The following is a 13,980-nucleotide window of genomic DNA, read 5'->3' as shown; positions in this document are numbered from 1 at the left end:
ATGCTCCAGTCCCATTTTTCCCTGCAGTATTTAAAATGGAGCAGGCAGTTTATATGCCAACACTCACATAAAATGGTGTAGATCCAGAGCAGACTTCTCTGCTGGCACAGCTTTAACCAACAGGGAGGCAAAAATACCATCTTCCTATTTAGTGTATTCATTTACACTTCAAGGACCTTTCAAAACCCATTCACAAGAACACATTCCAGAAATAATGACCCACTCCTCCCTATATTCTTGTTCCATACCTTTTTGGTTGTGTAGAAATAACAATCTTAAGTTATAAAGAGGAATTTTTCTAGCAGACAAGGCTGTCCAGAGTGACATAATTGAACTGGAGTGTGCCTGCTGTGTTACGTGCAGGATGAGGCTCCTGCAAGCCAAAGGCTCCGAGCCTTTGGAGAGACACAAAGGCACAGCCTCAGTGCAGGCTGCAGGAACAGCATGTGAGCATCAGTCCCCTTTCTGAGGTCACCCTGGGCCCTCCCAGCTGACCAGGGCAGCTCTACTCCCTGGCCTGGAGTTCCCACAAAGGCACAGACATCCCTGCATACCCGGAAGATTTTGTGCATCCTCATGGTAGCCGAACAGAAGATAAATCTTGTGAGAAGCAAGCGAAGAAATTCATCCCCAAAAAACTGAAGAAAGGACTGATCTGTACAGAAGGCAAAGAAAGCCCAGTTTAGAAAGGCTCAAACCCCCCTGGAAGGCTGGGCTGGGCCTGGCCAGGCCGTACCTATGGATCGGGAGTGGGTCAGCAGCTGGGCAATGTCCCGGTTGATTTTTCTGAGGTAATCCTGACACTTCTCCCACAATCCTCGGCGCATGCTTGATAATCCAGAGACAAACAGGAATGCCATTAACGGATTGTTCAGAAAGAGTGTGAAGAGGCTACCCCGCTGAGACTGATCTAAAAGGAAAAATAAATCAACAGACAAAGGGATACATTTGGCATGTGACACAGAAATGCTGTCCCTGCCACACAACGAAGTCGCTCACCCGCTAAATTCCGTCACAGAGGAGCTACTCCTGTGTGTTAGTGACACCTTCTCTCGTGCAGACCTGATCAATGACTGGCAATAAAGGCTTGCTGGAGACATGCATTAGCACCAAGACACCTAAAGTGACTCTGCTCCCTCTCTGGGAGCAATAATGCTGCCCAGAGTTATAACAGCCACCATCACCCAAGCCTCAGTCTCCGTGCAGGAGAGCCTTGCTCCCAGCCCTCGTTGGAGCCATCTGTAGAAATGCCACCAGCATTGGAACAAATTATTTACCACATACACTAGCTAAACTTTATCACACTACTTCAGGGACTGGTAACCTGATTTAGGGGTTACACAGTAGTGGAAAGCTGCCTCTTCCTGAGGAATCCACGTTCTGTTTGGGACAGACACAGGATGCAACTGCAGCTTGTTGGGAAATGCAATACTGCACATACCTTGTAATGCTTTTGGATATGCTGTTGGAGAAAGCAAGCACACCAATGGCTGTCCAAATAAGTTTGTGAAATTCTGTAACAGATAAGAATTTTGAAGTATTGATGGTCACTTTGCTTGCCTTGAATATTCAGCAAGTCAAGGGTACAAATCATATTAATGACAGAAGACACTAATGCCCCTCACACAGCTCAGCATTGGCAATGAGCCTGACAAGTTCACTTACTCAGAGATCACAGCACAGAAGGAATATAACCAACTACATTTTAAATTAATTACAGTTCTCTCATTCCATTGCTACTGATGGCAGGCACTAATTTCATGGAAATATGGCTTTCAGTAGTAACACATTACTTGAAAATAAAAAAATCATGTTCTGCAGTAAAAGTGAAAGCAATTGGGTTTAGCATCTTCCCTCAACACCAACTGAACTGCTCAGGCAAAACCATTTCTTTTCCCCTTTTCTTTCTAGCAGGAAGAGCCATGTCTGATGAAATAGGAGGGCCCAGAGAAAAGTTTTAAAGTAAGTTTCCTTTAAAGCAAGTATGTCACAACCTCAACATCTGCTGTACTGAACTCTCATTTTACAACTCATTTCATGCCCCTTTCACCAGCACCTTAAATGCTCTGAATTTCCAACTGCACAAGAGTTTCTCTAGAACCTGAAACACCACCACTGTCCACTTTCACCAATATTTACTTAACAACACTCCTACTGTGTATCTGTCTGGTGGTAAACAATTATCACAAAAGGAAAAAAGCCAAAAATCGTGCACACAACCTCATTAGCTGTCACCAGAGCAGCTTTCTTAAACTGAAGGCTTTCAAAGCTATAGAAAATGTGTTTGTGCCTGCATCCTTTCAGAGCACAGACTCAAACCCCACCTCCAGAGCATACGAGTGCCACACACACATCTGCAGATCAGATTCTTAAAACTGCAGTTTACAAGTGTAAGACATACAACACCACAAGTATTTCCTTATGAAGAATCCTCAAAAAGTTAATTTTGTAATTCCTTTTGGCATCTGCATAATTCAAATGAACTTTCCCTTCCAGGCAGTATATTTCAGTTATATTAGTTTTAAAGAATTAATTTGATCTAAATCTGCTAAATACTAGAGACAGAAATTAGTCTAATCAAAATAAAACATTTCCTATCTCTGACAGAGTGCTGAGGAGTGCTAGAAACTCTTCTAGTTCCTTAGGAGTCCAAGGAAAACTGATAATGCTGGATACTAAGGTTTAGTCTCTAAGGAAGAAACAGAGACAACTCCCTTGCAGACAGTAACAACAAGTCAGCCCAGGAATTGGTGAAAGAAACATTTCAGCCTCCAGGAGCCACCCCAGACGCTGCTGGTTTGAACTGTACACACACTGGCAAGGTTTTACCTTCTGCAGTCATTTGTATTCTCAGTACCATGAGCAGACTGACACGTTTCATTAATTCCCCTGTGCATCATTCAGTGACAGACCAGAGCAGCCAGGCCAGCAGAGAGAACAGCCCTGCAGCCCCACAGCCAGGAGCACCCCTGGCTCACCTGTGGGTCAGGCACTGGCTGAGAGCACCCTGGACTCCAGCAGAGCTTAAGCCAGGAGAACCTGCCCTGCAATCCAGATGTTGACAGGAGGTCTGGATATGGAATGCTTTACCCTTCAATGGATGGACAACTCCAAAAAGAATAAACTCCATTTTGTTTCAAATTTGACTGTTTGTTGACTTCAGTAGTTTCCAACAGAAGTATTGCTGATTTTTACAATGCATGTCATGTACATCTCCTTCCAAGAAAGAACTGCCCATCGTCTCCAAAACAAGTCACTTCACATTTAAGCTTTGCTAAGCTGAGTATTTATATCACATCACTGACAAAGGCCTTGCATTCCCACTGGCTGAGGCTTTGGCTTGGTTTGATTTGGTTTTAAGACTTTGCATTTTACCATGATCCTAGACAACCACAGCTACAGCAAGATATTGATTTTAAAATATTATTTCATCCACATATGCAGTGGTAACCTTCAAGAACACACAGACAGCTATATTTAAATGGAAGTGTTAAAAAAAAAAATCACGGCTTTCAGCAGATATGCTCGATTTGCAGTTATCTTCCACTTTCAGCTAAATATACAGGGGAGGAAGCTGTTCAAGTGCTGCTGATTTGACAAACTGGCAAGTCACTTCCTGGCAGGACGTACTTTCAGTCATCACCATTTAAGTCCTCCGGAGAGAGGGAGAGGACGGGGATGCGTGCAGGAGAGCAGGGACGGGCTGCAGGAGAGGATGTGTGAGCATTTGCTGTTCCTGCCAGTACTGCTGGCAGTGACATTTAAATGTCAGGAGAGCTCCTGTCCTATCAGGAAGGATCAGAGCAGCCACAGGGAAGAAAGTCAGTATTGACTTAAACTCCTCACATGGCTGCTCTTTGTTCCTGCTCAGCACTGGAGGCCCCAGACACCTCCCAGCCCAGGGGGGACAGTCACAGGACAGCTCTGTCAGGGCACTCTGGGGACAAGGACCCCAGCACAACCACAGGCAGGAGTGTACCAGGGCTGGAAACACTGACCTTGAGAGCTCTGCCATGAACCTTCCCTGGAAAACAACACCAGACACCTAAACCAGTCCCCTCACACGCCTGCCCATGTTCAGTCGCAAGAGATGGGGAAGGTGAATGTCACTTCTGAAATGCTGGACCTATTTCTTTTTAGGTTCCTCACAGTTTTGCCCACACTGTTCTGATCTGGGTCAGTGCTCCTAGCAGCCACTTCTATAATCCTGTCCTGAATTTCTTCCAAAGCTCACATTTCTGTGCTCCTTCACACAGACAGAGCTGGATGCTCTCCACCAGCTGTGCTGAACAGACTGGTGGGCTTTACACCCCTGTCAGCTCGCTGCAGAACAAGGAAAAGAAAATCAATGGAGGGTACAGAGTTGCTTACTGTGTACCCACAAAACATAAAGAAAACTTAATTATCAAATTTAAATGCAATACAAAAAGCAAATTCTACTGTAAACACTTGACATTATTCTCACAAGACCTACAAATCTACATCTACCTCGAACAGGTCCTTTGCTCTGAGCTTTACACAGAACCCCAATCTGTCCAGAGAATCCTTTACTCTCTTACAGAGCTCCTATTTTAACAATTCTATTAAAGAGGAAGGCAGTACAGAAACCAAAACCAAACCAAAAACCTAACACAAGCCATACCTTTTTCCCCTGAAAAAACAAACCAAACAATCCCCCTCATGTTATACTGGAATGAATGTCAGGAAAGAGCACAGGGAAATAAATCCCTTCCAAATGCTCACTTTCTCAGAAAGACAAGTAAATCACTCTCATTGTGTTTCCCTCCATTTAAATGGGGAAGGGAATTCAAGAAAAAAGCAGATTTGTTCTGAAACGAGTGCAGTGAATTTAAATAAAGTGGTGTTTAAAAAGTCCTCTGAGATACATTATGCTACAACAAACCAACAGAGAGGCCAGATCATTATCTGGCTGTCAGGCAGGAGCTCCCTGGCTCAATACAGAACTACCCTGACTCACACTGACCACTGATTTAGTAGCTCTCCTTGGCCAACGCATGCCTTCAACACAAACAGCACAGCCTGTGGACACTGAACAAGGCACCAGCTCCTCTGGCCACTAGACGTCCCTGTTCCTCCTCCGAAACGCAGCTGTGGATGCTCCCTTCCCTCACTGCACATAATGGAGCTATAAAAAGGAACACAGAAGAAGTGGCACTTTCCCCAGATATAGCACATTCTTGTTACCCCATTCATGAATGAAATACATGTGTAATGCTCTCCAGATTCAGCTGGCCACCACGAGTGCAATGCCTGCTTCTGCATTACCCGAACTGCAGATTCCCAGGGGTGATTTGGCATGGAGCAATTCTACTGTAAGTCCAGAGCACCCTAGGAAGGAGGCTCAGTGTCCAAGCAAACACCACTCTACAGTAACACTGGATGCTAATTTGAGGCTTGTTACTTCCTTGGTTCAGACACTTTTCAGACACAGACACCCCGTGTTTTTTAAGATCAGGCTCAATGCTTTGACTCCTTTCTCTTGCTTAAAAGCAACTGAATGTTGGATGACTGGAAAAAAGAAAAGCACATTAGTTATCTCCCTCCCCCATGCACACACACCGAGATTTGTCTTTGGTATAAAACAAAAGTAAACCTCCCACCAGAGACCTTGGAAATCTTGAACCTTTTTTCCCTCCAGGAGGATTTATTACTTTCCAATGAGCGGCTGTTCATGTGCTTCTCCTTCTTGTTCCTATTCATAGGGTCAGATCCTGACTAGCATGCACAACCTCAAAAGAAAAGAAAGACTGAATACAAACTGTTTAAAAAATAGCCTGTTAAAAGTGTAAGCTAACTAGGGGTTGGCACTGTATCCTACCACAGGAGGAACTGCCTCCAAGGGCCTTACCTTGTAGGCAACGCTGTTGGAAGAATCCACGATGATGAACAGGGGCTTTCTGGTGAAAGGGTACAGATCTCCAGGGTGAAGGCTGCAAAGAGAAAGGGACCCCTCAGAGCACCACAGCTGCTGCACAGCTCTGACACTGCACAAGGGTCTCAGCCACACAGTTACCCACAGCCAGATAAAAAGCAGACAGACTTCCCATGCTGCAGTCCCAGATTCATCCTCAGAGAGCAGCTGCACTATTGTCCATATTTGTCTATAATATGGGCTGTGGGACTTCTTATTATTTCAGGAGATCTTTAACTTCTTGAGAAGTCATCCACCACTGATCTGAAGTTTGCCAGTAATTAAGAACTTACACTAACTTACCTAAGTAAGGATGAAGTGTTTAAATGACCGTTTAAAGCTGCCCATTCATTTCTGAGCATTCAAGCCAACCCCCATTATGATGTCCTGCACTGAGGAGCCTGAACTCCAGAGGCATTGATGCATTTTTCCCTATCGAAGACAAGCTCTTGAGAATTTGCAGGTTGCACCACACACTCACCAGTGCATCTCCTTGTAGGACTGGTTGCGCTTGTGGAGGGCGTCGCCGTTGATGATGTCGCGGTTACTGTTGGTCAGCACACCCCCGAAATCATAGGGACCTTCACGGGGGAAAAGGAGGCTGAAATCAGCAGGGGCAACTCACCCCTGCTAGACACTTAGTGATTACATGACAGGGAGGAAGCAACAACAAATCCCAGAAAACTAAGGGAATCTGAGCTACTGCAGGTGTAAGGAGGGGAGAGGAATGTGGAGACTTCACTAACTGCATATTCCTTTTTATGTCTTTTTGGAAATTTTAGCATCTATCAAATAGAAGCAAGGAATGCGACTTCATAACTTCTAATTTAATTATTCACTATTAACCCACAAATTAATGTAAATTACCCCAATATTGGCTCTTGTTACACCATAGAGATAAAAGATTAAAACCATTACACGTCTGATACAGGAAAATCAATACCTTTGTAAAATTACTGTATGAGTTTGCATATTCCAGATTCAGAATTTGATTAAAATGTAAGGCTAAATTAATAAAAAACCCCAAGAAATACTACAGTCATTTGCAGTTCTAACACTGCAAAGGGGAGAAGAGAGAACTCAGAGAATGACAAAGGGACAAAACAGCTTTAGCCAGATTTCTAATCTGTAGCTAAGATATTTTAAGATTTCAAAGCCAGAATTCACAATTTTCACATGCACACGCCCTGGACATGTGTTCCCACTGTAAGCTGAATATTCTGCAAAATTTGCAAAACTACCCCCTGAATGTCTGATGTAGAGCAAACAGAAAAGCAATGGCTATAAAAAATATCAAATCCCACAAGATACCAAGAAATATTTCTGCCATTGGTATGGGTATGAAATGTCACTAACTTTAGTAAAATAAAGTATTAGGGTTTCCTCATTCTGTCATACATTTGCAGACTTGGCTGACCCACATTTGGCCAGCAAATGCAATTTTTTCAGGTTTGGATACAAGGCGCCTTTCCATTTAAGGGAAGCTTTGGGGATACAAAATCAGGAACAGGACAAACATTAATTTAGCACTGTTACAAACACCCCACAAGGTCTGCCAAACACACGGCTTGCAGGCAATGCACAGTGCAACTTGCAGCTGCTCTCCCCTTTAATAAGGCAGAACTGTGTGCAGACCACACCACCTTATTAAAAGAATGCAGTTGTGATGGTTCACTGGGTGAAAGCTGCACGCTGGCTCTGCAGCTCCTCAGGGGACTGAGCCTGGATGCCTCTGCCACAAGGTCTTAAGCTGAAACAACACATGCAGAGAGGGGGACACACCACAGGCTTCAGAGGACACACTGCAGTTAGGACCTATCACCAAGCTGCAGCAAGAAGTAAAATGTTAAAAGTATTTTAAAAAAATCACTGCCACTGTCCAAAGCTGACAGGGATTTTTTTTTTTCTTTTAACATTTTGAGAGCTCTGTAAATCATGCACTGGGGAGGACAAAGCATGCATCTTATAAAGGAATGCAAGTCTCAAACAGATGAGGTTTTTTACAATATTTAGGATGTTAAAAAGTTATTTTCATTTTTTTTCTGGAATTATATAAACAGATCTTTGGACCGTGTTTACTTCAGTCAACCAGTTTTCAGCTTTTACATTGCAGCTGCATCCAAATATTCTGCTAGATTGAAAAGAACAGGAGGGTGAGGTGAGGGGAATTGTCAAAAATCATGAGAAGGGCTTGAATTGTCAGGTTAATGAGCGTGCAAATAGACCAGTCCCTGCAGCTGCTTGAGTCCTTCCACCACCCATGTCCTGGCCACGCGTTCTCCTGGTGCTGGGCATTGGAAAGAATCACAGAGTGCCACGGAGCCATTTTATGAACTTTGTGCTGATGCATCAGCTGAGCCACGTGGTCTTCAAAATTGGGAGGCTTTTAATACTTCAGATGCATCAGAAACTGGATGTGTCCTTTGAAAAGTTCTCAGGCTAATGCACACTAATTAAAACACAAAGATTTAATTATTGTTTGTGGAAAATAAAGGCTATCTTACTAAGCAGACAGGAGAATCGAATTGACTTGTCTTTTAAAAGAAGCTTTGTGACATCTTTCTTGGTCACTTGTCCTGGAACATAAGGAGAATTCAAGCCCTGTTCATGACAGGGAGCATTCCTTTATTGTACCTTCACTATCCGAACGACCTGATGGGAACACGCCCGTGGCAGACAGGTAAATCAGCAGCACGCTGTTGGCAGGCAGCTCCTGCAGCACAAACAGGGGGACCAGGGCCAAGGGAAGAAAGGTACAAGTTTATTTTAATACTGAATCATCACCTCCATAAACACACTGTTATAATTGTGCTACTCCTGCTTGTGGCTCCCCTCCACTCTGCTCTTGGAGCATGCACTGGCCCTGCCCCACCACAGACACCCCTTCCAACAGAACAAAAGTGTCACCTGGTGAAATGGCTGAGCTGAAACCTCTAGGCTGATATCAGAGCTCCAAGCAGCACTGAGAAAGCATCTGCTTTCACACAGACTCTTTCACTATCTATCCAGATCTGAGGCTCTCCAAGACATGGAACCCAAAAGCTGCCAAGACCCACGCAGACCCCAGCTCCCAAACAATGCACAGGGGAAGCTTTGTTTACAGTTTGAATGGGATACAGGACTGGAGATTCAGCAGCTGTACAGTGCTCGAGAGCAACAACTCCTGATGCACTTCCCTGATTTTGGTTTGTGCTTGGCATGGTATGAAATCAAAGAATACTCTTAAGATTTTTCTGTTCTCCACATCACTGGAGATCCACATTTCATTCAGTCTAATAAACAGTCCTGGATATTTTTTTATTACAAATAAATTCACCGATTTCACAAACCTTAAATGATGCTGCTAAAAATGTATATAGCTGGCTAAAAGTTGGTTTATAAAGTAGGTATTTATGGGGGTTTTCCCGCCTGGCTGGTTTCTCTGTTGACTCCTGTTAAAAGAAAGAAACAAAACTACTCAAAAAACCCCAACAACCAGATATTACCAAAGCAGTTTCATAACACTCTAAATTTCTATTTATTAGAATGCTCCAACACACTACCCACACAAATGGTCTGCCCATTCTGCATTTCCTACTACATAGAAAAGCAAGATGCACAATATTCAAACCAGAACTTTGCATTATCCCTCACTGAAACTCGTGAACTAAATCTTTCTTACTCTCTCAAGTATCACCCAAGAAATGAGTGACAAAATTCACACTTCATTTCAATTAAATAAATGAAAAATCTTCATATTTTCTTTTGGCCCCAGACAGAACACTTGATGCTTTCTCTGAAGGGGGCATTAACTTTCAGATGACTTAATAATCTGATGAGTCCACGGGTTTGAACTACTCTTCACTAATTTCTAGTGGAGGTTACACCACCTTTACCAACCTGCTCTTCACAGTGACAATACTGAAGGAGTACACTACATAAAAGCAATCAACCAAACAAAAAACCCAGCTGAGATGTGTTGCCACGTTTGTTACTGAAGTGGAACTGACCTGCATTCCAGGTTTGTTCATTTGTGATGCCAAGTTCATGGGTTCCCTCTCCAGAGCTTGCAGCATTCGGAACATGTCAATTGTTAGTTCACTGAACTTGACCTGCAAGAGAGTCACACAGTTTATTCTGCCAGATACACATTAAACAGAATTTCTCTGGAATTATCCAGCTGAGAGACTCCACTGCACACCAGAGAGACCATTCTCTCTCAGGGATCTGTCAGTGTCATCTCTGAGTCTCTGAAGAGCTGTGAATGACTTCTAGAAGAGCTCACAGAAGACAAAGTCTATTTGTTACTGATCTATCAGGCCAAGTCACTGCACTGCAGACCCCTGCTTCCAAATTACAGGCTTCTCTGGGATGTGTACTAATCAGGTGTTGAAATGTACTATCAATTCAGACAAAATCTGACAAAGACAGATGAAGTGGAGTTTAAATATAACTCCCTTGTTTACCTGAAAAGAGCCCAGAGAGAAGCCATGAAATTTGTACAACTTCACTATCATTATCATCTAAAAACAGGACCTAGAATGTCTTTTGAAAACCTCTTCCTGTTGCCACTGAAGTTGTACAAGCTGGAGTGAGTCATATGAAAGCTCAAGTCAAGCTTTTTCTGGATGTGAGGTCTCCCGTGCTTGAATGTTGTTACAAATAATCCAGTATATGAAAATCAATTGTCTACTTAATTGACATGTTGATTATAAACAATAAGAGGTCAGTACCACAGATCTAATACCTAACATTTCATTTTTTAGGTCTTATTTCTGTGAACCCTCTTCCTCTTGCTACCACTGCAACTATCACAATAAAAATATTTCAGTGTTCTCCTCTGTTGGAATCTCAGTTGTATGATCAGAAGGGATGTCATGGGGGGGATCCAAAGATGCAAACCCAGGTGCCCAGAACTTCCTTTACCTGGTTGTTGCAGTTCCCAATAATGAGCGCATCTGCAAGAGCAAGCTGTCCCACTATCATCCCCTGCTCCAGCAACGGAGCTCCCGTCTCAGAAAGCCTGTTAGAGGTGATTACAATGGTGTTGTCATCATTTAAAACCATGACAGGGTCTGCCTAAAAAAAGCAACCAGAATAAATCAAGAATTCAGGAAAGCATAGAGATTTGCAGTCAGAGAGAAGTCCACAGGTCTCGGCACTTACAATAAACATCTCACAAATGAGGCAGATTTTTTAAATTACTTTGCCACACATGTATTTATATATTTGTATGCAGGCTAGAGGGTAAAGCCTTCCCAGATGGAAAAGCAAAGTTCTTAGGGACTGCAAGAAATACATGGGACTAGCACATGAAGGTACAGCAATGAGAGAAAAGCATACTGCCTCCAATGACATGGACTCCGCTTCAGCTTGAGGAGTCAAATGTCAGCAACAACCTTACAAATTCATGCCAAATAAACTACATACTCCTACAGTCATAATAACTTTAGTTTTCCTATTTTAGCGTGCCTTCCCTTTGTAGAAATGAATAGCAAAGGAGAGAGTGAATGATAATGGTGCCACCCATTCTGGCAATATTTAAATATTCCTGTGAACACGTGTCAGTGATTCATGGGACAGGCATACTGTCCCTGCACTGGCACACCTGCTTCCCTCACTTACAGGGTGATACAGCAACACTTCCATCAACAAGACAGAAAACTCTGAAACAACTATAGGGGGTGGTATTCTCACCTCAATAAATGCTGCCACTTCCTGAAGAACCAGGTTCCACTCCACCTGATCTTCAGTATTGAAACGATGCGTGTAGTCTTCAATTTCATCTGACAGCTCCTGATGTAAACAGTTCAGAGACAGACACAGTCAGTCCTAAAACCAGACTTTACCAGGCAGTCAAGCAACCTTACATTTGGTTAGCTGTGCTGGCCTTTAAGAATAATAAATAAATAAATTCCTTGAGAACATATGCAGCACACTCCTGACTAACATGCCAGCCAAAACGCGCTCGTTCAGCAGACAGAATGCCAATGCTACACTGAGTTCTGGCAATGCAAATTGTCTTTTACGTAGATCCAAATGCAAAGAATATCTGGAGTTAAGTATAATTATCCCACTCACAGCTATGTCACTGGTTATTACCATAAGCTATGGATACCAGGGACTCAAATTTCAGCTTGCAAGTAACTTTAAATACCTTGAGAAAGGGGATGGTGTGGCTGGTTTAGCTGTGCTAAGCTAAGCCTGCAGTTCAAGGGAGCTGTGACACACACAGCAATGCAACCTACACAAAGCTGTCAAGCCCAGGAACTGCTTGAAGCGAGGTTGTCAGAGGGGCTGGGAAGCATATGCTGTGGGGAGCAGCCTGCTGTTCCTTTGCTGCACTTCCAGGGCACCTCCCTGTCTGGGCTGCAGCTATTGGAATATTTTTACTTGCTGTTCAAACAATGCAACCAAATCATTTGATCCTGAAGTGTCATTATTAAATGTCTGAATCACAGAAGGTATTCCCTATGTTGGATGCCAGATAGACTAGAAAAGCAAGGATCAGCAACCCCCCACCCCTCAGCACCTTTATCCTGACTTTAGCATACCTTTACAAGGTCCTTCACAACATCCATCTTGTTGAGCAGGAGACAAACCACTATAAACCTCGCATAGTAACGCAGCTTCTTAACCACTAATTCAGGCCTAGACACAACAACAAAAACACCACAGCCAAATTTGAGATTAAAATAGAACTGAGGCAGGTAACAGGGGTAAGGGAGAGGAGGAGTTTAAGACCACAGCAGGGCTAAACACTTGCAGATTAAGAGTTCTGACTGAGCTCATGTGGTGATGAATAGCCACCTGGCTGCTTGGATGTTTAGTTACAATTGAGTACAGGGACATAAAAAATAATTTAAGAAAGCAACAGCCTCCTTACTTGACAGGGGCATGGGAAGCTGGCTGTTCAAGCCTTGCTGTACTGCAGTATGAGCTGCTGTTCCCCTGAAAGGCCTGATATGAATCACACAGATTCCTCTGCTCCAGCCCAGCTGACCCATCTCCCACCCACAGCATTCTAGCTCCCAGCACTGATACTGCTCAGGATTTAAAATGACAAAACTTTGCGGGTAATAGCCTTCTCTCCAGAACCAGGTAACAGAATATTCTTCCAGTTATACAACAAAGCTCTTATTTATCCTGAATTTTTCAATAGTGGCAGAAGGATTAAAAGAAACTTCCTTCAATAACATGGATTTTATCCTAGTTATGCTCCTACAGTTTATAGCTCCTTGCTGCTTCCACACACCTTTCTAGTCTTGAAAAAACAAGGGCCTCCATTCAGACATACCTGTCTTCTTTGTTGACTTGGGAGTAGTAGGACCTCTGCCTGATGGCTGAGTAGAAGGAGAAAGCCTCGTTGAGATAGCTGGTTTCAGAGGTGCGCAGGCTGCGGGGAACAAGGGCATCAGCTCACTGCCTCGGAGAGAAAACCACACCAAACCTCCCTTCCTGCCCCTCAGCCAGCCTGTGCCCCCGTGGCACAACTCCCTCCTCAAGTGCCATGGTAGGAAAGCCAGGCTCTGGCTCTGGGAAGGCAGATGTCAGAGCTTGGATCCCATTTCAGATAAACAATCAAAGCTGCCCATCTCGCACCACACGTGCAGGTGATGGGGTCACTGAACAGCTTAAAGGAACATTAAGCTCCCAAACTTGTAAATCACACTTTTGCACAACATTCCAGTGCAGCACACGTGGAAGACCCTTTGGAGGCAGGAGAGAAGTCCTTGGGCAGTACCAGTGTGAGCAGCAATGTGGCTCACAGGGGCCCTTCCCTGCAGCACCCCATGCAGTCCCCAGGGCCCTCATTCACAAACTGGCACTGGGACTCAGCCCAGACACTGATTCCTCCTGACTGAGCATCCAGACATTTGGCATGCAGCTGCCACTAACCCTGCATTGCCCACTGAATCCTCTTCTGTGCTTACTTACTAATAATGGTAATAGAGCTGCCCAATCTTGGAAGCAATTTCCCCAATTTGCCACCTCTTCAACCCATACCGATTGTCCAATACTTGTCTATGTCGCAAGAGAGAAAAGAAAGATTAAAAGGATTCCCAAAC

At 43.8% G+C, this 13,980-nt stretch overlaps 1 protein-coding gene across 1 annotated transcript in view; it reads right to left on the bottom strand.

Annotated features, from left to right (window-relative positions):
• The window catches only part of SCAI (suppressor of cancer cell invasion), a 38,537-nt gene that overhangs the window by 6,113 nt on the left and 18,444 nt on the right, over window positions 1-13,980 (bottom strand). The window contains exons 5-17 of the mRNA XM_041483868.1: window positions 13,850-13,936; window positions 13,209-13,307; window positions 12,466-12,562; window positions 11,609-11,707; window positions 10,838-10,990; window positions 9,922-10,023; window positions 9,262-9,363; window positions 8,567-8,645; window positions 6,414-6,513; window positions 5,870-5,951; window positions 1,442-1,514; window positions 737-910; window positions 555-655 (exon numbers count right to left, since the gene is read on the bottom strand). Coding sequence (XP_041339802.1) covers window positions 555-655; window positions 737-910; window positions 1,442-1,514; window positions 5,870-5,951; window positions 6,414-6,513; window positions 8,567-8,645; window positions 9,262-9,363; window positions 9,922-10,023; window positions 10,838-10,990; window positions 11,609-11,707; window positions 12,466-12,562; window positions 13,209-13,307; window positions 13,850-13,936 — 1,348 coding nt within the window. The remainder of the gene's footprint in view (window positions 1-554; window positions 656-736; window positions 911-1,441; window positions 1,515-5,869; window positions 5,952-6,413; window positions 6,514-8,566; window positions 8,646-9,261; window positions 9,364-9,921; window positions 10,024-10,837; window positions 10,991-11,608; window positions 11,708-12,465; window positions 12,563-13,208; window positions 13,308-13,849; window positions 13,937-13,980) is intronic.

Source organism: Pyrgilauda ruficollis, unplaced genomic scaffold (genome assembly GCF_017590135.1).
Source record: "Pyrgilauda ruficollis isolate IOZ18807 unplaced genomic scaffold, ASM1759013v1 scaffold62, whole genome shotgun sequence".
Lineage (NCBI taxonomy): Eukaryota > Metazoa > Chordata > Aves > Passeriformes > Passeridae > Pyrgilauda > Pyrgilauda ruficollis.
This window is presented reverse-complemented; position numbering and strand designations above follow the sequence as displayed.